The sequence below is a fragment of the Impatiens glandulifera genome, chromosome 5 (genome assembly GCF_907164915.1).
Source record: "Impatiens glandulifera chromosome 5, dImpGla2.1, whole genome shotgun sequence".
Taxonomy (NCBI): domain Eukaryota; kingdom Viridiplantae; phylum Streptophyta; class Magnoliopsida; order Ericales; family Balsaminaceae; genus Impatiens; species Impatiens glandulifera.
The window spans coordinates 8,783,804-8,809,989 of NC_061866.1; the positions used below are offsets into that span (position 1 = coordinate 8,783,804).

Genomic DNA, 26,186 nt, shown 5'->3' on the forward strand with positions numbered 1-26,186 from the left:
CTCTCGACCGCCAATCCGGACACTTTAAAAATTAAGTATCATTATATATATATAGATTAGTTAGTTAAAAAGTTGAACTTATATTAATATTAAAATGTCCCGCGTTTATCATATTTGGTGTTGAATTTAAAATATAAAGTCTTTGTAGCCTAGTTGGTTAAAGAGTTGTACTTGTTTTGTTAGGTTGCAAGTTCGAAACATACCTCTAGCATTTTTAATTTTATTTTTAACCGTTTTAAATTTAAAAACGGGTCAACCCACAATCCGACCCAAGTATCCAAATTAACCACAGCTCTCGACCGGCAATCCGGACACTTTAAAAATTGAGTATCATTATATATATATATTAGTTAGTTAAAAAGTTGAACCCCGCGTTTATCATATTTGGTGTTGAATTTAAAATATAAAGTCTTTGTAGCCTAGTTGGTTAAAGAGTTGTACTTGTTTTGTTAGGTTGCAAGTTCGAAACATACCTCTAGCATTTTTAATTTTATTTTTAACCGTTTTAAATTTAAAAACGGGTCAACCCACAATCCGACCCAAGTATCCAAATTAACCACAGCTCTCGACCGCCAATCCGAACACTTTAAAAATTAAGTATCATTATATATATATAGATTAGTTAGTTAAAAAGTTGAACTTATATTAATATTAAAACGTCCCGCGTTTATCAAATTTGGTGTTGAATTTAAAATATAAAGTCTTTGTAGCCTAGTTGGTTAAAGAGTTGTACTTGTTTTGTTAGGTTGCGAGTTCGAAACATACCTCTAGCATTTTTAATTTTATTTTTAACCGTTTTAAATTTAAAAACGGGTCAACCCACAATCCGACCCAACTTTCCAAATTAACCACAACTCTCGACCCGCAAATCCGGACACTTTAAAAATTAAGCATCATTATATCTAAAGGCTATCAAATTTGGTGTTGAATTTAAAATATAAAGTCTTTTTAACCTAGTTGGTTAAAGAGTTGTACTTGTTTTGTTAGGTTGCAAGTTCGAAACATACCTCTAGCATTTTTAATTTTATTTTTAACCGTTTTAAATTTAAAAACGGGTCAACCCACAATCCGACCCAAGTATCCAAATTAACCACAGCTCTAGACCGCCAATCCGGACACTTTAAAAATTAAGTATCATTATATATATAGATTAGTTAGTTAAAAAGTTGAACCCCGCGTTTATCATATTTGGTGTTGAATTTAAAATATAAAGTCTTTGTAGCCTAGTTGGTTAAAGAGTTGTACTTGTTTTGTTAGGTTGCAAGTTCGAAACATACCTCTATCATTTTTAATTTTATTTTTAACCGTTTTAAATTTAAAAACGGGTCAACCCACAATCCGACCCAAGTATCCAAATTAACCACAGCTCTCGACCGCCAATCCGGACACTTTAAAAATAAAGTATCATTATATATATATAGATTAGTTAGTTAAAAAATTGAACTTATATTAATATTAAAATGTCTCGCGTTTATCATATTTGGTGTTGAATTTAAAATATAAAGTCTTTGTAGCCTAGTTGGTTAAATAGTTGTACTTGTTTTGTTAAGTTGCAAGTTCGAAACATACCTCTAGCATTTTTAATTTTATTTTTAACCGTTTTAAATTTAAAAACGGGTCAACCCACAATCCGACCCAAGTATCCAAATTAACCACAGCTCTCGACCCGCCAATCCGGACACTTTAAAAATTAAGCATCATTATATATATATATAGATTAGTTAGTTAAAAAGTTGAACTTATATTAATATTAAAACGTCCCGCGTTTATCAAATTTGGTGTTGAATTTAAAATATAAAGTCTTTGTAGCCTAGTTGGTTAAAGAGTTGTACTTGTTTTGTTAGGTTGCGAGTTCGAAACATACCTCTAGCATTTTTAATTTTATTTTTAACCGTTTTAAATTTAAAAACGGGTCAACCCACAATCCGACCCAACTTTCCAAATTAACCACAGCTCTCGACCCGCAAATCCGGACACTTTAAAAATTAAGCATCATTATATCTAAAGGCTATCAAATTTGGTGTTGAATTTAAAATATAAAGTCTTTTTAACCTAGTTGGTTAAAGAGTTGTATTTGTTTTGTTAGGTTGCAAATTCGAAACATACCTCTAGCAATTTTATTTTTAACCGTTTTAAATATAAAAGCGGGTCAACCCACAATCCGACCCAAGTATCCAAATTAACCACAACTCTCGACCCGGCAATCCGGACACTTTAAAAATTAAGCATCATTATATATATATAGTTTAGTTAGTTAAAAAGTTGAACTTATATTAATATTAAAACGTCCCGCGTTTATCAAATTAGGTGTTGAATTTAAAATATAAAGTGTTTGTAGCCTAGTTGGTTAAAGAGTTGTACTTGTTTTGTTAGGTTGCGAGTTCGAAACATACCTCTAGCATTTTTAATTTTATTTTTAACCGTTTTAAATTTAAAAACGGGTCAACCCACAATCCGACCCAAGTATCCAAATTAACCACAGCTCTCGACCCGCCAATCCGGACATTTTAAAAATTAAGCATCATTATATATATATATAGATTAGTTAGTTAAAAAGTTGAACTTATATTAATATTAAAACGTCCCGCGTTTATCAAATTTGGTGTTGAATTTAAAATATAAAGTCTTTGTAGCCTAGTTGGTTAAAGAGTTGTACTTGTTTTGTTAGGTTGAGAGTTCGAAACATACCTCTAGCATTTTTAATTTTATTTTTAACCATTTTAAATTTAAAAACGGGTCAACCCACAATCCGACCCAAGTATCCAAATTAACCACAGCTCTCGACCGCCAATCCGGACACTTTAAAAATTAAGCATCATTATATATATATAGATTAGTTAGTTAAAAAGTTGAACTTATATTAATATTAAAACGTCCCGCGTTTATCATATTTGGTGTTGAATTTAAAATATAAAGTCTTTGTAGCCTAGTTGGTTAAAGAGTTGTACTTGTTTTGTTAGGTTGCAAGTTCGAAACATACCTCTAGCATTTTTAATTTTATTTTTAACCGTTTTAAATTTAAAAACGGGTCAACCCACAATCCGACCCAAGTATCCAAATTAACCACAGCTCTAGACCGCCAATCCGGACACTTTAAAAATTAAGTATCATTATATATATAGATTAGTTAGTTAAAAAGTTGAACCCCGCGTTTATCAAATTTGGTGTTGAATTTAAAATATAAAGTCTTTGTAGCCTAGTTGGTTAAAGAGTTGTACTTGTTTTGTTAGGTTGCGAGTTCGAAACATACCTCTAGCATTTTTAATTTTATTTTTAACCATTTTAAATTTAAAAACGGGTCAACCCACAATCCGACCCAAGTATCCAAATTAACCACAGCTCTCGACCGCCAATCCGGACACTTTAAAAATTAAGCATCATTATATATATATAGATTAGTTAGTTAAAAAGTTGAACTTATATTAATATTAAAACGTCCCGCGTTTATCATATTTGGTGTTGAATTTAAAATATAAAGTCTTTGTAGCCTAGTTGGTTAAAGAGTTGTACTTATTTTGTTAGGTTGCAAGTTCGAAACATACCTCTAGCATTTTTAATTTTATTTTTAACCGTTTTAAATTTAAAAACGGGTCAACCCACAATCCGACCCAAGTATCCAAATTAACCACAACTCTCGACCCGCCAATCCGGACACTTTAAAAATTAAGCATCATTATATATATATAGATTATTTAGTTAAAAAGTTGAACTTATATTAATATTAAAACGTCCCGCGTTTATCAAATTTGGTGTTGAATTTAAAATATAAAGTCTTTGTAGCCTAGTTGGTTAAAGAGTTGTACTTGTTTTGTTAGGTTGCAAGTTCGAAACATACCTCTAGCATTTTTAATTTTATTTTTAACCGTTTTAAATTTAAAAACGAGTCAACCCACAATCCGACCTAAGTATCCAAATTAACCACAGCTCTCGACCCGGCAATCCGGACACTTTAAAAATTAAGCATCATTATATATATATAGATAGGGCCGGCCATTAGAATGGGAGTTCAATTCAAATAAACATTTTGGGGCATAATAATACTTAATTAATTTATTAAATATATTAATATTTAAAGTATAAGTACAATCGAAGTCTCTGCCACCCTGCGGATCTCAATAACGATGCAACCTGGAACCTCTATGCTTTTCAAAAAAATAAATAGAATATATAAACATGTTTTGTTTATCTTCTTCTTTGTTCTTCCTCCATTCTCCTCTATTTCTCCTCTATTCATTTTTTTTCTTCTGGATATGAAGCCTTTTATAGGAAGATTGACCGGCTCTCGGAGTCTTTGATTTCGGACTAAGGTGATGAAGCTTATATCTCCTTTGTTGATGCGAAGAAGATGAGACAACGTCCGTTGATCTTCGTTGTTTTGTGGAGGAGTACTTTTAAGATCTTCGTCGTCAATAAAGGTCAACAAGAGAGTGAAAAAGCACCTCAGATTTGTTGTTTTCAGATTTGATGCTCCACCTTACTTATTATTCTCACTTTTAACCAATTTTTTTTGAAAGTGGTGTAGTTTGGAACACCAAATTTGGAATATAAAAAGGACTAGTTATGTGGAAACAAGAGATTTCAACTTTTTAATCACGCAAAGTCCCCAATCTTCTCTCCTTGTTACAAAGAGACCCATGTCTCTTTATTTATTTTATTTTACACTCAATTGGCTATATGAGAATTTTCTTTGCGGTGGGCCTTCCTGCTATTGGTTTGTGCTGAGCCATTGGCTTAGGCTAGTATTTTAGTTTAACTTTTTTGACTTAAATCAAATTGTTTATGTCTTGTTTGCCATTTTCTTTTCTTCTAAAAAATAGTATATAATTATTATTAATTTATTTTTATTTATTTAAATTGGGTAGTATAAATTTAGGTGTATATAGAATGTTCATTTTTGATAGAGTTTGAAAAATATTTTGTTTCAAAAAATGTTATTCCAAGTTTGACTAATAGACACTTCATTATAATACTCAATATATTAGGACTTATTATATTTTAAAAATGGTTGAAAGTATTGAGATATAGATCAAACCTAACAAGTCTCACGAGAGACTATCATGATATTTTTAAAGATCTTCATCTTTTATGCTAGGATAGGTGTAACATTTCACTCTATCGGGTTTTTGGTAAGTCAAAATGTTTTAGTTTATCATCAATTAGATTTTTTTTTTGATGAGTTTGTTGTGTCTAAGATATTTCATAATTGAAGATTATTATGTCAATCAAATTTTGATGATTTTGGTGTGTCAAGATATTTATAATTGACAATTGTTATGTCAATCAAATCTTGGTGGTTTGGTGTGTTAAAATATTTCATAATTTACTATTGTTATGTCAATCAAATCTTGATAGTTTTGGTGTAGTTAAGATATTTTATACTTGACTATTGTTATGTCAATCAATCAAATTTTGATGGTTTTGGATTTGGAAAGATTGAGAAGAGAAACAGAAGTAACTTTGACCCCTAACAAAACTTAGGGTGTAATGGTAACCTCCTCCATGTTCTAATTTTTTTTAATTTAATTTGTATTGAATTTCTAAAGGTTTAAAGTATATGTTTGCACCTAGTGTAAATATTTTATATTATGATAAAAAGAAACCTAACCAATCTAGGGTCACGAGATGATCACTTTTTTTTTTTTATCGGTGTTCGTTCGAGCTAGGATGTAAGTTGAACGTCAATTCATAAAAATAATGTCTAAGCCCGGGTTCGAACCGGGGACCTTTAGTGTGTGAGACTAACGTGATAACCAACTACACCACCCAGACTAATGTGTTAATTTAAAATAATGAAATATATTTAAATAAATACTATAAAAGATCTTAACTATTCCTTTTAAAATGTAAATTAAATATGATATAAATAATAGTCGTTTAAAAATGACAAAAAAAAAAAAGTAATACAAAATATGAGTGTTCACCTTGTTAACAAACAAACCCAAAATACAACAAGATTAACCATTTGTGAGTAAAAATAAAAATATAATTAAAAAAAATCACCAACGAACAAAATAGCATAAAATTTAGTGTTAATGAGTTTGAATATATTCAAAGATCAATGTATTTACCGACCACCTTCACCAATTTTTCAGAAAAGATCTTCTATATCATCATAATGATAACATTGTGGAGTAAATGCATCGGTCAACCGCGATTACTGAAAGTCCCAATGTTCGTTTCGAACCAAACTTAACTATCATTAATATTCAAGTCTGCTAGATTTAATTTATAAGCGGTATTTTATTCACCAAAACTACTATAGTGGTTTATTATGTAAGGCGGCTTTTTAACACTTATATACTGAATCAAACGAGTCCAAATATGAAAAAAGAATAATTGTGTGAGAGTAAATGGTGCTGAAAGTCCCAAGGTTCCTTACGAACCTATCATAAATGCTCAAGTGTGCTAGATTTGATTTATAAGCCGTACTTTATTTGCTAAAGCTACTATATTCTCTCAAACTATTATACGGTGGTTAATTATGCATGTCTGTATCTTTTGACATTCGCATTATTAGCCCGACGCTCTAACCTGAAAGTCCTAATGTTCTTTTCGAATTTAACAATCATAAATACTCAAGTATACTAAATTTGATAATATAAGCGGTAATTTAATCACTAAAACTACTATAGTAGTTTATTATGCAACGAGACTTATTAACACTTATATACCGAATCAGACTAGTCAAAAAAAAATTGTGAGTAAATGGTGTTGAAAGTTCTAAGTTTTCCTTTCGAATCGAACAATGATTAATGCTCAAATATACTAGATTTGATATATAAACGGTATTTTATTTGCTAAAACCACTACCCTAGCTTATTATGCAACGCAACTTATTAATACGTATATACCTAATCAAAACTAGTTCAAAAATGAAAAAATATTACTTTTGTGAGAGTAAATAGTGGTTAATGTGGGCTTATTGCACGTAATAAAACTCAATATTAAAGATTATCTATAAAACGGTATTTTATTCGTTAAAACAGCTATAAAAAATTATTATGTAACACAACTTATTAACACTTATATACCTAATCATACTAGTCCAAAAATGAAAAAAATATATTTTGGTGAGAATAAACAAGTGGTTAATTTGTGGGTTTATTGCACACTCTAACCAAAATAAATAATGGCCTATGCAGGTCTCGAACCTGCGACCTTCGCGTTATTAGCACGACGCTCTAACCAACTGAGCTAATAGGCCTTTATATTTGTTTAAGAGTAAACAAAGGTAGTTAATTTGTGGGTTTATTATTCAACACTAAACACAATATTAATAATGGCCTATGGAGGTCTCACATGCGACCTTCTCGTTATTAACCCAACGCTCTAACCAACTGAGCTGATAGGTCTTTATATTAATAAAGGCCTATACAGGTCTCGAACTTACGACATACGCATTGTTAGAACTTAACTTTCATATATACTCGAGTATTCTAGATTTGATTTATAAGTAGGACATTATTCAAAAAAATAACTATAGTAGTTTATTATGCAATGCGACTTATTAACACTTATATACCAAATCGAACTAGTCCAAAAATAAAAAAAAAAAAAAAAATCTGTGAGAGTAATCAACGACGGTTAATTTATGAGTTATTACACATCATGAAACCCAAAATTAATAATGGACAATGCAGGTTTCGAACTTGCAACATTTACGTTATTAACACGAAGCTCAAGTATAATAGATTTGATTTATAAGCGGTACTCTATACACATAAACTACTATAGTAGTTTATTATGCAACACGACTTATTAACACTATATACCGAACCAAACTAGTTCAAAAATGAAAAAAATAAATTGTTTGAGAGTAATCAACTATAGTTAATTTGTGAGTTTATTACCTATCAAGAAAACCGATATTAATAATGGTCAATGCAAGTTTCGAACTTGCAACCTTCATGTTATTAGCATGAAGCTCAAGTATATATGTTTGATTTGATTTATAAACGGTACTTTATACGCTAAAACTACTATAGTATTTCTTAATTTGACGATTGTTATGTTAATCAAATTTTAATGGTTTTATGTTTGTCAAAATATTTGTTAATTGACGTTGATGTTTCAATCAAATCTTGATTGTTTTTAGAGGTCAAGATTCTTTTGTTAATATTTATTCCATTAATTTTATTTTCTTGGCGGTTTCTGAAGTCAAGATTTCTGTAATGACAATTTTATATTATAAAATATAATAGACAAAATACTGCACCCATTTTTTATTATTAACATATTTATTATTTCTGAAGTCAACGTAAACTAGGGTTATCATTGACTCTCTTGTTTGCCTAAATAAAGTCAATGACTCTAACACATGTGGATTCGATGTGTTTGTTCCTAATGAAGGAGACACAACAATAGAAAGTTTAGGTCATACCATCACCTTATACATATGTGTTCCGTTATCAACACAGATTGATTTCTGGTAACGAATATGTGAATCGGAATGATTCACCATCATTCTAACTCAATCGGTCTCCTCTAATAATTTGATGTTCTCATTGAGCTCAATAAATCTCTCAATATCATTACCGACCTAATTAAGAAGTCCATGATTCCCCATATTTGTTGGCATTTTCAAACAATCGATTAATGTACCATCTATATCTACATGGGATCTTATGATGTGTTCGGGCACAACAACTTATGAATTTTCTATATTAACCAACCAACCATTAACGAGTCGTCGAATTCATTCCTCGACTAATGGTATAATATTCTCGATTGGAATGATAAATGTTTTTTAAGTTTCGTTCCATTATATCTATATTATAAACTATAAAGTCTATTGTTGACCATGACCTTAGTGTCATTTGACTTTTTAAATGGTTACAAACTAAATTGTGTAGATAAATTTATATTTTAATTAACTACAGATGCCAAATTTTAAAATATATTTAAATATAATTCTTAACCAATGAAAACGATTAATATATTTTTTCAAAATTAAAAATAAAATTTATTTTATTTAAGATATTTATTTTATAAATAATATTTATAACCATTCATTCAAAATTTATTTTTATTTAATATTCGAAAAATTTAAACCATTAACCCAAAGTTTTTGTTTATAATTACTGTTTAATTAATGTTCAAGAAGACATTTCTAAAAGAAATGAAACATTTTAGCTTGTATCTAAAACTTAAGGATGGTTTAAAAAGACCATATACTCATAAAACATTTTTTTTATGTTCAACATATTGAGTTTGGACATACATAGAAAAGAAAGAGAAAAGGAGACAAAAAAACACAGAAGAAAATTTATTTTTCTTCAACAGCGAGAAAACTCTTCCGACCATCTTCAATTTCGTGAGACGGCTACTTTCTCTTATCTCCCTATATTTAGTTATTTTCACCATTGGTGAATATTTATATTTTATATTTATATGTCATCTATAAAGATGAAGATAATGTGTTTTAAAGATTGTAAATCTCAATTTGTAAGAACATCTTAAAGGTTCCAAAAATTTACTCTTGTAAAATCATGCTAAAATCATGTGTTTTTATATTCTGTTATTTGATTGATGGAATATTAATAAGTTTATAATATGGTTTTTTTTATCGACACGTAGATAATGAATAAAATGATAAAAGAAGAATTTTCAGGAAAATGCTATGGAGAATTTTATACACATCTCATCCTTATCAGTTTTCATAATGAATATAGTTTCAACTATTAAAGTAATGTTTTTTTATGACAAGAGTTGCAAAGAATTTAAATATGAAGCTAAAAGAGTGAATATTTAGCAAATTAATTCAAAATACAAAACTAATTTAAATTACTAAATTAGATCAACTATTTAGGTTTAAATTAAGTTTGAATTAGAGTAGAATTACTCACACACAAATATTTTATATTGTAGTAATCCAATGGAATGCCATTCCATCAACTAAAATTGAGGCTTCACTATATTAGCTAGATATACAATTTTATATCTAAACTGATATAAATTAAATACAAATATTATACATAAAAAATTTAAACATCTCATTTTGCATTAAAAATATACTTCAAACTTTAATTATGAAAAAAAATGCAAATTAATAGTGATCAAAATTAGATGGATCAATATTCATTCAATAACTTAATATTATCAATATAGATTTTTTTTTATTTGGATCATTCAAACCAAATCCAATTCATACTAATCACAGATTACAAATTTAATAAATTTAATAAATTTAATTTGAATTTAATATGAATTAATTTTACCCTTCGTTCACCCTCTAACCCTAGTTCTAGAAAACATGTCAAAGACCGAGAATCACTCAATTTAATGCGAGATAGTTAGTTAGAAACATTGTATTGTTGTTGCCCAACAATTTCCTTTCACTATTTTGGAACATTTTTAATTAAATAACAAAAAAATCTTTTTAAAAAAAAAAAACTAATTACCCCTAATAAACCCTGGTCACAAAGTTAAGTAAAAAGTCTATAAAAAAAGACATATCCAAGCATCTATCTATCATAAAAATCTAACAGGTAAAGACAAACACCTTAATCGATCATAGATAGGAAGAATCTGATTCATCCATCCACCTACCACTTCAAAAGTAAATATCCAATATGAAAGAAAGGAATCAAAAGAACTGAAAAAAGAAGAAAAAAAGCAAGTCTTGGGTAAGAAGTTGATATCTGACATGTTTACTTGCTTAGATTATAATGAAAGTCAAGAAAACTCAATTGCTACAATTGACACCACCCATCTCACCCAACTTTGAGAATACCCTCCCAACCAAACCCTAGAGAAAAAAAAAACTATATATATCCCCTCAGGTTGGTTGGTAAAAGGTCGCCCCAACTGCAAACTCAATCTAAAATCTAAATATAACACACTAAGGAATACATACTATTTTCTACATAGTTAGAAAAAGAGAGAAGAATAATGTCAACAACAAAGTCAGATTTTGCACAGAAGCTGTTAAACGATCTAAGATTGCGAAAAGAGCGATTGTCCTCGGCTTCATCACAACTTACAGTTACTACTTCAGGTCAGTGAATCAGTCAGTTTGTGTATTGTTGTATTATTATTAGTATCAAATTCCATATTAGACTAGTTTATAATATATTACCAGATGCATATGGAAATCCAAAACAAGCTAACCAGGGAAGCAGACAAATCAAAACACTAGAATCAGTAAGTTGATTTTCATCATCCACTTAAGATAATCATACTGAAAAGAATAAAACTTTGAGAAAATTTTCTTCATCCCACTTGGCTGCAGGTGGGGGATCTCAATTTCAAACCAACAAAACAACATAAAAGATCTAATATGATTATTGTACCGTTTAAAGGAGGCCAACAAAATCAAAACACCCCCAAGATCGGAGATTTCTCAATGGTTCTTAAGTTTGCACTCGAGAATGGGATTAAACTCATAGGCTCAAATGGTACTAACAACAATCAATCACATTGTCGTTCAGTTAGCCATATAAACGATATATCGAAAGGAGCACATAAATTGAATGAAATCCTCAGAGCATACTCCAATGGGGTTAACATAGATCGACATTCAGTTGAAATTGGGAATCAACTTCTGAAAGGGGCCATAGACTTGGAAGAGTCTCTAAGAATGTTAGTGAATTTGCAGGAGGCTTCTGAATATATGAGTACCCCGAAAAGAAAGAACCAGATTAGATTGCTCGATGAAGAAGAAGATGATGATGAAGTAGATAATAATGAATTAGCTAATAAGCAGAAGCAACTTGTTCTTCCTAGATTCTCGTTTGATAAGCCGAGAAAAAATAATGATCGGGAGAAGGGAAGAATTTCTAGTGTCATTGCAAAACTGATGGGACTAGACGACATGTCTAACAATGTAAGAACAAATAATACAAGGAAAGAATCCAGTTCTGAACAGAAAGTAACAGCTGCTGGCTCGAAGAATTCTGATTCTGGAAACAGAAATAATCACACTATTACACATCTAGCAGTTGGGAAATCTGTGATACAGAATAGTCGAGTAAATTCAAATACTCAAAACAGTTTTCAAGAGAAGAAGAAACTCGAGAGAGAAACAGTTGTCAAGTCTGAAGAGAGAAAAACGCCAAAAGAAAGAACTGGTAGTAGTGTTAGGAACAAGAGCACACTCCACTCAAAACAAGGAGATTTGAAAAAAGTGCGTGAAACAGAATTGAGAAATTCCTCAAGATCCAAGGATAGAATTGTTGATCCAGAGAAGCATCATCATCATCATCTTCCCTTGGATAAAGAACCAATGGATGAACAACCACAAAAATTGCAGACAAATAGCAGAAAATCTGAAGAGGTCGTCATAACGAGACCAAATGTGCAAAAAGGAAAAATCAGCAGCAGATCAATTAAAGAGAAATCTATCGATGTGAAATCTCTCAATGTCGTCCCAATTGAAAGGAAAAATGGAATTCTTCCCCACTTCGCCACACCATTGAGGCATCAGGTTCCTATTTCAAACGATGTAAAAGAGAAAAGGCACGAAAAGAAGAACAATTTCAAACGAACTGGAAAAGAGAGTTCAGTAAAGCTTAAAGATGCAAAAGAATTGGATAAAGAAGCTGCTGCTGCTGCTTCTGCTACACGCCAATCTGTAAGCTCATCATTATATTACACACATATTTCATCCCTAATGATCTGACCAACACCATTATTTTGATTTGCAGATGATCATGAATGCACCTGATGAACATTCCACTAATCTTACTGGTCATCATGCAGATCAAACTAGCCTAAGTAATAATGACCAACAACTAAAGCATCAAAAGAAGAAAGATCAGGATGATTCACTTCATAACGGTATGTAAATCTAAATTCATTCAATTGCATCTGCTACAGAATAATCGTAAATCTTACCCGATGAAATTGCAGGCAACAGTGAAGAAAGAACCGCAGTCTCTCCGCCGTCCAATGCAAGAAAACCACTCGCATTGACAGAAGATGAAGCAAATCTGAAGTTAATACTGATAAAAAGCCAACAATTTCTTCACACAGCAGTAGCACTTTTCAAGCTCGACTTTCCAATCAGCATTCTTCATATAAACGACTACAGTATCAATCAAGCAAAAGACGAGAAGGTTATAATAGATTGTGGATATGAAATAATACGAAGAAAAGGAAGAAGACAAGAGGAGTTTATACATTATCGATCTCTAAAGCTATCGTCAATCCGAATAGATTCTCTAGATGAATTGGTGAGACGATTAAACGTAGAGTTCGGAAATCTAAAATCATATGGAAGGATTCGAATGAATGAAGATGAGAGTATCGATAATCCGTTTAATATGATTGAAAATGACATACTAGTGAATAAGGATCCAGATATAAACTGCATGTGGGATTCAGGATGGAATGACGCCATTTTTGGTGTTGCTGAGAGAGAAGAAACCATTAGAGATGTGGAGAAGCAGGTGCTCAATTGTCTTCTAGATGAGATCGCCAGAGATCTGTTATCGCCATTGAATGGATTCTAGATGATTGAATCTCCTCTATCTTGAATTTCTCCATTTGGATTTGTAAATTATTCAATACTTTGTTTCATATTTGGTTCTTATGAAGAACTAAGAGATCATATAACCGTTGTGAAAAAGTTTGTAGTTGAGTTTATACATATGAAAATTCTTAAGGGTCAAATTGTAACAGAATTAGAAATATAAAGGCCAGTTTGTTAATTCAATAATTATTTTTTTATTTATTTTAGTTTAGTTTATGAAAAGTAGACTAATATTCATCCGACTTCAATTTTAATTTGTCTAACCACACTACAAATATTTAAAAGAAATGTGGTTGTATTTGTTGTGGCAAATAATAAATTTTAATTTTAATAAGATATATATGAGTTTTAATTTTTAAAATTGAATAAATTGATACCAAATAATATAAGTTTGATGAGATAATAGATAAAGGTGTAAAATGAAGGTTGAAATAATAAGTTTTGATGAGATAGATCGATGTGAGAAAAATCTAAATTGTGGAGTACAAGTATTGGAGGACAATAGATACACTATCAATGGATAAATAAATATTGTATCTGACATGTATTCGATTTTAATATAGTTACTTATTCAAGATCCGTCATCCCCTTGTATTCAATTTACATTTTAATAACTTGATAGTTGATAGTTAAACTTAAGACGAGAGAAGAAATGTAGAGAGTAATAAACAAAATTGAATATAATAATTTGAATATGTATCTAAACAGAGTATTAAGTATTAATAGAGTATTTGTCAACAGGGCCAAGCAAGGGTATAGCGGGCAGGAGAAATGGAGACGCAGGACCTCCCATACAATATCGTCACCGCAGTAGAGTTTAACCACAAAGTTCGAGATGAATTGGTGTGGTTCCTCTACACATAGGACATCAGAATATCGAACCATGAACGAAGAAAGGCATAAACGCATTTCAAATAAGTGTAATAAAACCTCACATATTGACCACTTAGTTTTTCCGGCGATATGAACATATTTAAATAATTGTCATTTCGCAATCTTAGTTTTTCCTCTAGACGAATGCGATATAATATTTTTTAATTTTATTCTCAATCTCCGACCACCAACCCAATTTGAATTATATATATATATATATATATATATATATATATATATATATATATATATATATATATATATATATATATATATATATATATAAATAAATAAATAAAGGGTATGGATAATAATTATATTTGTGTCTCACACCCCGACTTCACCTAGATTATGTCTTATCACTAATAGAAATAATTAAATATTTAAATATATAAAATCACTATATATATATATATATATATATATATATATATATATTTTATATTTTATAAATAATAAAATAAAATTTTAATATATATAATGTTAATTTTTTTATTAATAAATATTTATTAAATAAAATTTTAATTTTGTAGAGAATATAGTATACGGTGTCCTAGAAGATTTTTAAAAATTAAATTAAGCAAATAATAGTAAAAAAAAAATCTCCAAAATAGGATGAAAGTATGTGAAAAACACATTTTCTACTTGATCTGCCCTCATTGTTGTCATCAATTGTGAAGACTCACAATCGAGGTAAAAAAAATTTGTCCTCAAATTTTTTTTGTTTCAATCTTAACATTCAAATAATTTAAAATAATAAATTAAATTTTAAACTATTTAATTTTATAGTGAATAATAAACAAACTAAAAATAAAGTAAAATTGTAATAATTAACAAAAAATACTAATTATCTTCCATGCTAAGGAAGATTTCCAATTATTCCAAGTTTTCTTCTACCCCAATTAAAACGTCCTTATTCTCAAAGTTGGTTTCCCTTTTTTCAAAAGTGACACAAATTTTCAAGCCATTACTTTGTATTATTGTTAAGAGCTAGTTTGATATAGGGTCTTTTGGATTTTATTTATTTATTTATTTACTTGTTGAATTTAAAAAACTAACATAAGTAATGACTTCTCACTTTTTCTTTTTTTTCTTTCTAAATTGTTATTTATTAAAACTCAATTATTATATTTTGTATTTGTTTCAGTGACTCAATTAAACAATCAAAATACTAAAATATATTTGTTTTATTTTTATTAAATTCAAATTTTAAATACAAATAATAATTCAACAAATTCAAATAATATTTTTAAAATCATAACAACATTTTTTCAAAAGATTAATAAATAACCAACTTCATGCTCTTATTGTAATCAACCTAAGATCTCATATATCATCAAATCCTTATAATTAGAATCTAATCTTGTTGAGTAAATAGTGATATTTAACATTAGTCTTTAGAGATCATTAAAAAATAGAGAGAGAAAACAAATGATATTAGAAGATTTCTAAAACACAATAATTCAATTTAGAAAATACTTTCTATGTTTTATTACACTTAAATGGATGATTCAAAATTTTATTTTTAGTTCAGATACATAAATAAATACATTCTCATATGAAGCCAAATATATTTGTCTTTTAAAAAACTTTCTTTTTCCATTGTCTGATTTTGGCCTATTTGAACATACATAAAGTAATATGACTCATAATTCAAAATTCTTTATAACAAATAAAATTCAAATTCAATAAATAATGGTATTAAAAATCTGAAACATATTTCATACAAATATATAATATAATTACCAAAATAAAATTTTATTTTATTTTTTGCATGATTGATGACAAAGTATTATGATTGTTTAATTGGCCGAATACAAGGCGAATCTATATAAAAGTTTAACCCTGAAAAACAAATACATGACTCGGCTAATTTTTAAATTTATTTTCAATTTAGTTCATTATTTAATTACGTTTATATTTATTTTATCCACAATATTCTCAATAAATTTTTTTAAGCTCGTTCAAAATACTTTTTTTTTTTAAGTTCACCACAATTCAAATTTATGAATTTTTATCTGTCCTTCTACTTAATTTGTTATATTAATTTGAACATTTGTTATAAAAGTTTATTTTTTAATTTTATTTTTATTAATAATTTTTCATTGTTGACTGATGGCTGTCTATTATTACTTCATTCCTTAGCAGAGAAGCGATCCCTCCTCTCTTGACATACAATATCCCCACCAAAATGGAAAGTTGCTTACTCTTATATTTTTACTTTTTCTAATTTAATGTTTTATTATTTAATTAAAAAATCACTCACAATAATATGTAGTCAAAGATTAAAATAAAATTATAGAAAGAAGGATTAACTAGGTAACATATATATATATTTATCTTTAATATGTTTTAAAATAATTTAAAATAAAGATTTATTTGAGTAAATAGAGATAACTAAGATTCCGTCTGTGACTAATTTAAAAAAAATCAACAATTTTCAATCCACCTAAAAGACCACCCAAAATATATAGCTAAAATTTTAAAGTTCAAACTAAGTAATTAATTATTTCAATTGAAAAAATAATGCGAACTGTTAAATTAATTCTTACTATGTGATTGTGTAATAAATTACGTACTATAATAGTTTTAGTGAATAATTATTGTATGTAATAAAATTAAAAATACTTCAAGAATGAGTTGAATAATCTCGAACAAATAAGAATGATAATTAAACGTAAACTATTAATTCATTTAAATGTATTGAGCGTTACGATTTGAATAAACCGAATATCTCAAATCAAATATATTTAAGTGTTTAGCAAATAAACCAGTATGAATAAGTTGAATCTGACTAGCTTTTTATTTGTGAAAAATTAGCATGCATCTTTGTTGAGATTTTTTAAATAAATTAATGATTTATTTAATAAATTGATGAGTTTAAATTTTTAAAAAGTGGTACAATAATAAAAACATAATTATTATTTTTTTGTATTTAATTGATAAATTAAATGATACAATTGATATAAAATGAATAAAAAAATAATATTTGTAAAATTTATTTAAATAAATCATAACAAAGTCTCAATCTATCTACTCTCAATAGCATAATAATAAATAAATATTTAAAAATATGTTAGTGTTGAAAATAAAATTTAGAGTAAAATATATAGCTAACATATTCTAAAATGAATTATTTTTAAAGACTTAACAATAATAAATGATCACTAGTTAATTTGAAGAATTAAGTTGCTAAATATGATTTTTATTTTTTTGTATAAATATTTTAAATTATTAAATATTAGTTCTTTACTTATTATTATTTTTTATTTAAAAAGGGCTCCCCTCTAGAATGCTAAAGTGATTCCCTTTGATCATGGAGAAAGAAAAGAATTTTGCATATAAAGCAGGATTCTGATCTCTCTCTTTACTATATATTATATATTTTATAAATATAGGAAAAGACCCATAATGTTAAAAAAATAGTCCACTAATTTTAGCATTTTAATAAATAATAAAAGAGAAAAAATAGTGTTTGTTTGATCTATTAAAGAAAGAACTTAAATGAGAGTCATTTTTTAGTTAGCCCGTCTGAGTATAATCGATTTGTACGGAAGAAATTCCCCTTACAAACATTGCTGCGATTCCACGCGTCATCTCATGTATTTTTTTAACTTTAAACTAATCTCAATTAGTCATTTTTAAAATATAATATATTGTCAAAATTATCTGTCAAAATAATTTTTAAAATTAAACTTAATTTATTAAATATTTAATATATATTACATTATATTAATAAAAGATTTTTTAACCATAACAACACTCAACCCCACAAAATCAGTCAAAACTCAACGAGATTAACCATTTAGAAAACAATAATAAAAATATAAAAACAAAAATATGGTCAAACATAAAAAAATAACCGATAAAAAGCTCGGAAATATTCAAGGTAACCAATCGTCAAGGACCGATCTATGTTAGGACTCACGTACTAAAGATAACCAACCACCGCTAGGGTCCGGAGCGGATTTATATTAGGCTTAGGTCTTTAATTTTTTTACGGTAAACATGTAACATTATTCCTAATTTTCAATTATTTTTTAATTTAATTCACTATTTGTTTATATAATTAAAACAATTTCATACTTGTTTTATCTCTATTTTTTTTTATAAACTAACGTCAACTCTAATTCCTAGATTAATCAAATTCGGATATATGGTAGGTTCAAATGATAAAACTAATCTGTTATATATAATATAATAAAAAAAAACATTCAATATATATTAACTTAATTTTTCATTTTATAGTTAATTAAAAAATTAATAGTTTTTTTTTTTTGTTATGTTTAGTATTTTATTTAAGTTGGTTTTATTCAATTAATTAGTTTATAAAATATATAATTATTTAAAAACTATCAAACCAATCAAATAATTTAAACCCAAATTGACTCTTTTACCCTCCCCTTGCTAATATATTATGGATAATTGCTTCTCTTCTCTCTTGTCTATTTCAGACAACTTAAACTCTTTAGCCATGGCTTCAAACATTCTCATCTTCATCTTCCTTTTCTCTGCACTTCTCTCAAGCTCAAATTCCCAATCATTTATTGGAGTAAATTATGGTCAAATCGCCGACAATCTTCCGCCGCCTTCAGCAACCGCAAAGCTCCTCCAATCAACTTCAATTCAAAAAATCAGACTTTACGGCGCCGATCAAGCAATCATCAAAGCTTTAGCAAACACCGGCATCGGAATAGTCATCGGCGCCGCCAACGGCGACATACCCGCAATGGCTAACGACCCGAGTTTCGCAAACAACTGGATTAATTCCAATGTTGTCCCTTTCTATCCAGCAAGTAAGATCATTCTGATCACTGTCGGAAACGAGGTTGTGCTTTCCGGTGACCGGAATTTGATGAGTCAGCTTTTGCCGGCTATGCAGAATCTTCAGAATGCACTTAATTCAATTGGGCTTGGCGGTAAAATTAAGGTGTCAACTGTTCATGCCATGGCGGTTTTGAGACAATCCGAACCGCCTTCTTCGGGTAGCTTTGACCCGGGTTTTGGTGATTTGATGAAAGGATGGCTTGAGTTTCATAGAGAAACCGGTTCTCCTTTTCCGATTAACCCGTACCCGTATTTCGCTTACACTAGTGACCCGAGACCTGAAACGTTGGCGTTTTGCCTTTTCCAACCTAACTCGGGTCGGTTTGATTCGGGTAGCAAAATCAATTATATGAATATGTTTGATGCTCAGGTGACGTCATCATTGCCTTAACCTTGATTTTCATAAAAAGAATTTTATTACTAATTGTTTAAATTTTATTTAAAATAGGTGGATGCGGTCAGATCGGCGTTAAATTCAATGGGATTTAACGATATTGAAATTGTAATTGCGGAAACTGGTTGGCCGTATAAAGGAGATGGTAACGAAGTTGGCCCTAGCATAGAAAATGCGAAGGCTTATAATGGAAATCTCATTGCACATCTTAGGTCAATGGTTGGGACACCTTTGATGCCCGGAAAATCGATTGATACTTATTTTTTTGCTTTATACGACGAGGATTTAAAGTCGGGGCCAACTTCCGAGCGATCTTTCGGACTATTCAAGCCTGATTTAACTATGACATATGATGCTGGTCTATTAAAGGGAAACCAGGTAAATCTTCAATCAATTATTGAACTGAATAATTTAAAATAGGTTTGATTTGAACCATATCGCTAAATCTAAGAACGCTTGATATTTTGTCTTTGTTGGGAGATAATATTTCGAAATTGCTTCTCATTGAAGATAAACTTTTTAGGAAATCCAAAAAGTTGTTGATGGTATTTATCAAAATAATAGTAATAATAATAATTGAGATTAAATAAAACAAAAGTTATAAAAGAAGACACAAGTAGGGAAATGGTGATCAAAGGATAATAAAGATGGTTGCACCATGGACATGGACATGGACCACCTTTAAGGGTTCCCTTAAAGGATGTGCATTCAATAAAGGAGATTACTAACACTTGTCTAATTTAATTGGGGTTTGTGTAAAGTACCGTTAATAATAATACAATCTTTTTTTTTTATAACATTTTAATTAATAATTTACTTTTCTTCTATGTGTTAAAAGATGAATACACCATCAACCCCAAAAGTAACACCGGTTACACCAATATCTAATGTTCCACCAAAAATGCAAAAAACCGGGAGTTGGTGCGTTCCAAAGGGTGGTCTACAAGAGGCGCAATTGCAAACCAATTTGGACTACTCTTGCAGCCAACAAGAAAATGATTGTGGTCCAATCCAACCCGGGGGAGCTTGTTTTGAACCAAACACGGTTGAGTCGCATGCTACTTATGCAATGAATCTTGTTTACCAAAATTTGGGCAGGAATCCATGGAATTGCGAGTTTTCACAAACAGCCATGCTTACACAGACGGATCCAAGTAAGGAACATTAAATTTAACAATATTTGAATAAAGTTGTTTTTGTTTTGGATAAACTTTTGACATATATTCTTTACTTGTGTATATAGGTTATAAGAGTTGCCATTATCCTGGATGAATGAAAATGGAAAACCAATTTGAAAAGAGAGAAAAAGGTGGAAGGGAATTAATTATTAAGAAATATTGCGTGCAATCTTAAACTATGTAATTTCCACTTTTCCATTACTTAAGGAGACAACTTCTTAGTATGTATGTTTTCCCATTTTGGCATGTTTTGTAATAAACATCTTTGTTCCATTTCATGAGCTAATTAGGTCATCATTTTAGAATTAACATTCATAAGAACAACTTGAAAATAATGTAAATCGAAAATTAAAATTTATAAAAAGAATCAACACAAATCTTTCTCAATAAAGACAATGAGGTCATCAAAATAGATTAGATAGCCGTAAAAAATATTATAAATGATATGCATAGATCAAATAAAAGGAATTAATATTCTTTAAAACAAGACAAATTAGTATTCTCTAAAACAAGATTTAATTAAAATATTAAATATAAATATAATTATAGGGCTTCAAAATTGATGAGCTTTTGGAATAAATAGGGAGTGAGTATGTGGTGGGATTTTGGTATGTGTTGTTTAAATATTTATAAATAACATTATAAAAAAATATATTTATAAAATAATTATATTAATTTATTTGAATAAATAGTAATTTTTTAATTTATAAATTTGTTTTTTTAACGTAAAATAATATAAAATCGTAAAAATCGAAATTATTTATAAACTCGTAAAATCTTATTATGTAAACTTAAAATCGTAATAATTTATTTATTTAAGAATTACTTAAAATCATACTCATTAATCTTATTTGAAAATTATAAGATTGTAAAATTTTAAAATTAACTTATTTTTAACGGAATTGAATTGAACAATTTTGAACCACTAAAAAATATTCTCACATTTAAAACCATTCATATTGTTTATGAAAATTTAATTGATAATCGTGGTTTCAAATAAAGGGAAAAGGGCGATAGTGACTTATTGCATTATTGAAAAACAGTCCGAATGATAAAAGCCCAACTATGGGCCCGAATAAAAAGAGAAAAGCCCTAATCAAGCGGTCCAATTATTTTTCTATGACTCAACCCCAAGCCCAACATTTTAAAATATTCCATTCTCTTAAAATAAAATAAAAAAACGAAATAAATTGACAAAACGCGAATTAAAATAAAACTAAATAAGAATTTTAAATATTAGGCCTAGTTAACAGTAATTTAAATAATCTGGATTATTTAAAAAATAATTGTGATTTTGAAGAATTGAGAATTCTTAAAAAAAAAAAAATTAATATATAATGATAAAATAAAATTTATTTTTAAAAATATAAAATATTTTAATATTTTAATTAATAAATTAAATAAAAACATATTAAATGATATTTGATTAAGTTAAAATTATTAAAATAATTCAAACCAAACGAAAACTTAAATTTTATTATTTGAATATCTTTTCTCACAAAGAAAAAAACAACAAAATAATAACACTATAATTATATTTTTAGGGTATATATTAAGAGGAGTGATAGAGTGAGGGAATTTAGTAAGGGAATTTGGTGAGGGAATGACGTGCCATCACCTTCTTCATAGATTGGAAAATATAAAAGTGGGAGGAAAGAGAGAAAAGAGAGAAATTATTTGATTTTTTCAGCGAATAAAATTATGCCACGTCATTCCCTCACCAAATTTCCTCACCTAATCATTTCTCATATATTAACTATAAATAAAGTTATATATCAGTTTTATTATTATTATTATTATTATTATTATATAATTGTTTAATTAAATGTATATGTATATTAATTTTTTTTAATTAATCTACAAAATTATCTAACATTATAAAATTATTTTATTTCAAGTATAATGAATATTTATATTTAATCATATGTTTGTAATATTTAAAAAATTAATTATCATTACACTAACTAACCACACAAAAAGGGTCAAATATTCACTTAATTTTTCTTTATTTGGTAAGAAAGTAAATAAATTAGGTGAATCCCGGTTGGTGTTATTTCTTTGATTAATGATTAGAATAGTCCTAATCCAACTTTTATATATTCTCGATAATATCCAACTTGAATATCCTTATTTATTTTCTCATTCTTAAATAAATCCAAATTTTAAATTTTTATATTAAAGTAGATAAATTTATGTATTTTATTATTTTTAAATATAAAAATATTATATTTTAACAACTTTATATTTTAACTAAATTGTAAATACTATTTAACTATAATTATTTTATTTTTAATATTACTTTATATTTTTTATTTATAACTTTATTAAATTATTATGCATTTAATAATATGTAATACATTATATATTCATACATCAGTTTGTTTGATATCGGTTAAATTAGTATTATTTATTTACAGAAATCTTAATAATAAAAAACCATGGTTTTTTAATTGATTTAATTACTAAAATATTTTTTTATATTTAAAATTTAATAAATCTAAAAAAAAGTGTATTTTAGTCTATAAAATTAGTGATTTTATAGTTAAAATAACAATAATTAAATAATTTTTTTCTTCTAAAATACTATTTAAAAGATCAAGTAAAATCTTTACAAAAATGAAAAAAAAATCACACCAAACAAGCTGTTTTAAAAAATATATATATAGGACACTAAAATGGTTGTGATTTGAAAAAAAAAAAATTGTCCAACAATGTCTTTGTAAACCATTTTAAAATGAAAGTAAATAAACTTATTAAACCCAATAACATGATTTCATTTGATTAAAAACCTTATTTGTTCGGTCATGAAATTGATTGTTTATATTATATATATAGTTTTAATGTCATTATTTGTTCTGATGCTCAAATTATTTTTATATTTTTAATATATATTGAACATTTAAAATAAAATAATAACGATAATTTTATTAGTTGAATGTTTGTATTCATTTTTTAACTTTTATTATAGTTTAACTTAGATGGATTATTTTTACATCTCCAATTATGTTCAAGTGTTCAGCGGTTCGATTTTTAAGTTATTCAAGTTTCTTAGTTCGAATTTTTTGATATTTTTTTTAAAATTAAAAAAACGAACCGTATTCGAATAAAACTAAACTTATTCGAATTTAATTTTCAATTTGAAGAATTTTAATTCAATTTTTAATAAATTATAATAAAATATATAATAATTTATATATCTAATAAATTATATAATATATAATTAAAATGAATTGGTTTGGGTTCAAACCCAACACAAAAATCTTATTTGAATTGGTTTAATTTTATATTATATTTGACCAAATATTTAAACACCACTAATTTAATTACTTGTGTACCCATTTATATCTATACTTAATTTATATCAATTAAATTAAAATATTAATATTTTGAATATCTTTTACTTAAAGAAACAAATTATACCAAATAAAGTAAAATTTGAAAATAACCCTAAAGAATCTAAAAACCAAACAAGACCTACAAAACATAGCCTTCAATTGACTATCCGGTAAGCGGTAGAGCAGCTTACTCTACATAGTACATAGTACAAGGACAAAGAAAGCAAGAAGGCGGCCATTGATATCATCGAAAAAGGATTCATCTTTTCGATCTCCTTCTTCGCCAGTCCAGTCCTCACAAATCGCCGTCTTCCTTCCAAAATGAAGGCATCTCTCAAGAGTCGATACGATGCTGACAAGAGCGCCGCCTCCGTAGCCGCCACTTTCGTTGTCAACGTCGGCGACGTCAAGCTTCGTGCTTCCATGACTGACGCAACCTTCACCAACGGACCCAGTTTTAACGGATTGGGTATTTCACTCGATAAGCCTGGACGTTTCATGGTCGATTACAACGTACCAAAGAAGGTAAGGGTGACCCGGAATTTCTTTTGCTTGTTTGTAGATTGATGATAAAAAAACTTCTTTTTGTTTATTTGGATTAGGATTTTAGGTTTCAGTTCATGGAAACGATTAGGGTTGGTGGGAAACCATTGAATTTGACTTATATACATCACAAGGGTGATAATCGGTCTATACTGGAAGGAACCCTAGTTGTTGATTCGGCTAATAAAGTATCGGCGAATGGTGTGCTTGGTTCTAATAACTGCAAGCTGAAGTACAGTTATTTGCATCAAGGGGTTACTACATTTGAACCTGTATATGATTTGGCAAAGAATTCTTGGGATTTTGCTCTTTCTCGTAGGGTTTATGCGGATGATGTTTTCAAAGCTTCTTATCAGACTTCTTCCAAGGCTTTAGGGCTTGAATGGTCGAGGAATTCCAAGTTGTATGGAAACTTTAAGGTAATCAATCATTTCCTGTCTGTTTTGGGTAAATTGCAAGTTCAAACATTTTTAAATCTAATTCCTCAATCATGAACAACTGCTTTGACAAAAGGTCCTTTCTCTGCAATAACAGCATGCTATAAGGTTGTAGGATGAAACATTACACCATCATGATATTATGATTACTGAAAAATTAGAGTTAATTTCGAACCTAATAAACTCCACTTATGGTGTTTTCACTGTTATTCCCCCTTGGCATTCTGTGTAATTGTCTGAGTTGTGTATGGATTGATGAAGCTGCTACAATTTTTTGATGCTGTCAATAAGCTAGACCCATACTGCGAGTTATTTTCCTTTTGTACTAGTTTGCAACTGTTTTATTCTCGTTAACACATGGGAGTATCTTTTCTCCATGTCTGAAGAGGTTTTGTATACATGTTATTGAATTGTTGTATATCGTTCACTAGAGGATGTATCGGCATGTTTGATGGAGAGTTTAAGGAAAAGTATTGTATTTTGATGGAGGGTGTTTTGGTTGATTTGATTGATTAGTAGAGAAATAATCCCAAATAACCCATATCAAATTTGAGTTTTTGATTTAGTTAAGGTGGAGAAATGACCTATGTTGTATATTTTGTTTTAACTCTTGTTGTTGTTGTTGTTATGTGTTACAGATCAATGCATCTATGAACTTGGGAGAGGAGCTAAAAATGCCAAAACTAATTGGGGAGACTACTTGGGATTTAGATTTTTGATTCATTTTCTTCTCTTTTTGATAATCAGTACACTACTGTTTTCAATTATTGGTTCCATTACTTACAATACTATTATTAACATAAAAATTGTTACTTTTTAGGGGTTTTGAACCCCTTTATGGATTTTATATTTTATTACTTGCACAATTTGATGGTGTGTCTCTATGCAAATTTCACTTTTCTTTACCCTCATGCTTTAGGATATGGCAATACATATCTGGTGAGAACCTTTCTTACAAAACCAAGCTAGTGACCTGTTTGAACGAATATATGCTTTAAAAAAGATTAGTTATTCGTTCAAGTTTTGTTGGTTTATTGATCGAAATGAGTCTGTTTACTCAATTTCAAACCGTCGATTAAAAAAGATATATTAATAACAACTTGGAACATATAACAACATTGTGAATAA

At 28.5% G+C, this 26,186-nt stretch overlaps 3 protein-coding genes and 2 non-coding genes across 5 annotated transcripts; 3 read left to right on the forward strand and 2 right to left on the reverse strand.

Moving 5' to 3' along the window:
- Positions 1-5,695: 5,695 nt before the first annotated feature.
- On the reverse strand, positions 5,696-5,769 carry TRNAV-CAC. The gene has a single exon. It is a non-coding gene; the product is annotated as a tRNA-Val (tRNA).
- Positions 5,770-7,130: 1,361 nt separating this feature from the next.
- TRNAI-AAU lies at positions 7,131-7,204 on the reverse strand. The gene has a single exon. It is a non-coding gene; the product is annotated as a tRNA-Ile (tRNA).
- Positions 7,205-7,286: 82 nt separating this feature from the next.
- LOC124938976 lies at positions 7,287-13,683 on the forward strand. The gene is made up of 6 exons (XM_047479496.1): positions 7,287-7,292; positions 10,870-10,996; positions 11,081-11,142; positions 11,231-12,586; positions 12,645-12,777; positions 12,850-13,683. Exons 1-6 carry the CDS (start codon positions 7,287-7,289, stop codon positions 13,449-13,451), a joined length of 2,286 nt encoding a protein of 761 aa, XP_047335452.1. The 3' UTR covers positions 13,452-13,683.
- Positions 13,684-18,802: 5,119 nt separating this feature from the next.
- LOC124940063 (glucan endo-1,3-beta-D-glucosidase) lies at positions 18,803-21,025 on the forward strand. Its single transcript, XM_047480542.1, has 4 exons — positions 18,803-19,541; positions 19,620-19,943; positions 20,404-20,719; positions 20,809-21,025. The coding sequence occupies exons 1-4, from the start codon at positions 18,819-18,821 to the stop codon at positions 20,835-20,837; spliced, it is 1,392 nt and encodes a 463-aa protein (XP_047336498.1). The 5' UTR covers positions 18,803-18,818; the 3' UTR covers positions 20,838-21,025.
- Positions 21,026-24,273: 3,248 nt separating this feature from the next.
- Positions 24,274-25,932, forward strand: LOC124938384 (outer envelope pore protein 24A, chloroplastic-like). Its single transcript, XM_047478810.1, has 3 exons — positions 24,274-24,603; positions 24,681-25,040; positions 25,697-25,932. The coding sequence occupies exons 1-3, from the start codon at positions 24,400-24,402 to the stop codon at positions 25,775-25,777; spliced, it is 645 nt and encodes a 214-aa protein (XP_047334766.1). The 5' UTR covers positions 24,274-24,399; the 3' UTR covers positions 25,778-25,932.
- The last annotated feature ends 254 nt before the right edge of the window (positions 25,933-26,186 follow it).

Bases quoted from the DNA above. Each gene is read 5' to 3' on its own strand.
- LOC124938976 (XM_047479496.1), top strand. The intron at 11,143-11,230 runs GTAAGTTGATTT...ACTTGGCTGCAG, and splicing joins AAATCAAAACACTAGAATCA to GTGGGGGATCTCAATTTCAA. The intron at 12,778-12,849 runs GTATGTAAATCT...ATGAAATTGCAG, and splicing joins GGATGATTCACTTCATAACG to GCAACAGTGAAGAAAGAACC.
- LOC124940063 (XM_047480542.1), top strand. From the start codon at position 18,819: ATGGCTTCAAACATTCTCATCTTCATCTTCCTTTTCTCTGCACTTCTC. The intron at 19,542-19,619 runs GTGACGTCATCA...TATTTAAAATAG, and splicing joins TGAATATGTTTGATGCTCAG to GTGGATGCGGTCAGATCGGC. The intron at 20,720-20,808 runs GTAAGGAACATT...TTGTGTATATAG, and splicing joins GCTTACACAGACGGATCCAA to GTTATAAGAGTTGCCATTAT.
- LOC124938384 (XM_047478810.1), top strand. From the start codon at position 24,400: ATGAAGGCATCTCTCAAGAGTCGATACGATGCTGACAAGAGCGCCGCC. The intron at 24,604-24,680 runs GTAAGGGTGACC...TATTTGGATTAG, and splicing joins ATTACAACGTACCAAAGAAG to GATTTTAGGTTTCAGTTCAT. The intron at 25,041-25,696 runs GTAATCAATCAT...TATGTGTTACAG, and splicing joins AGTTGTATGGAAACTTTAAG to ATCAATGCATCTATGAACTT.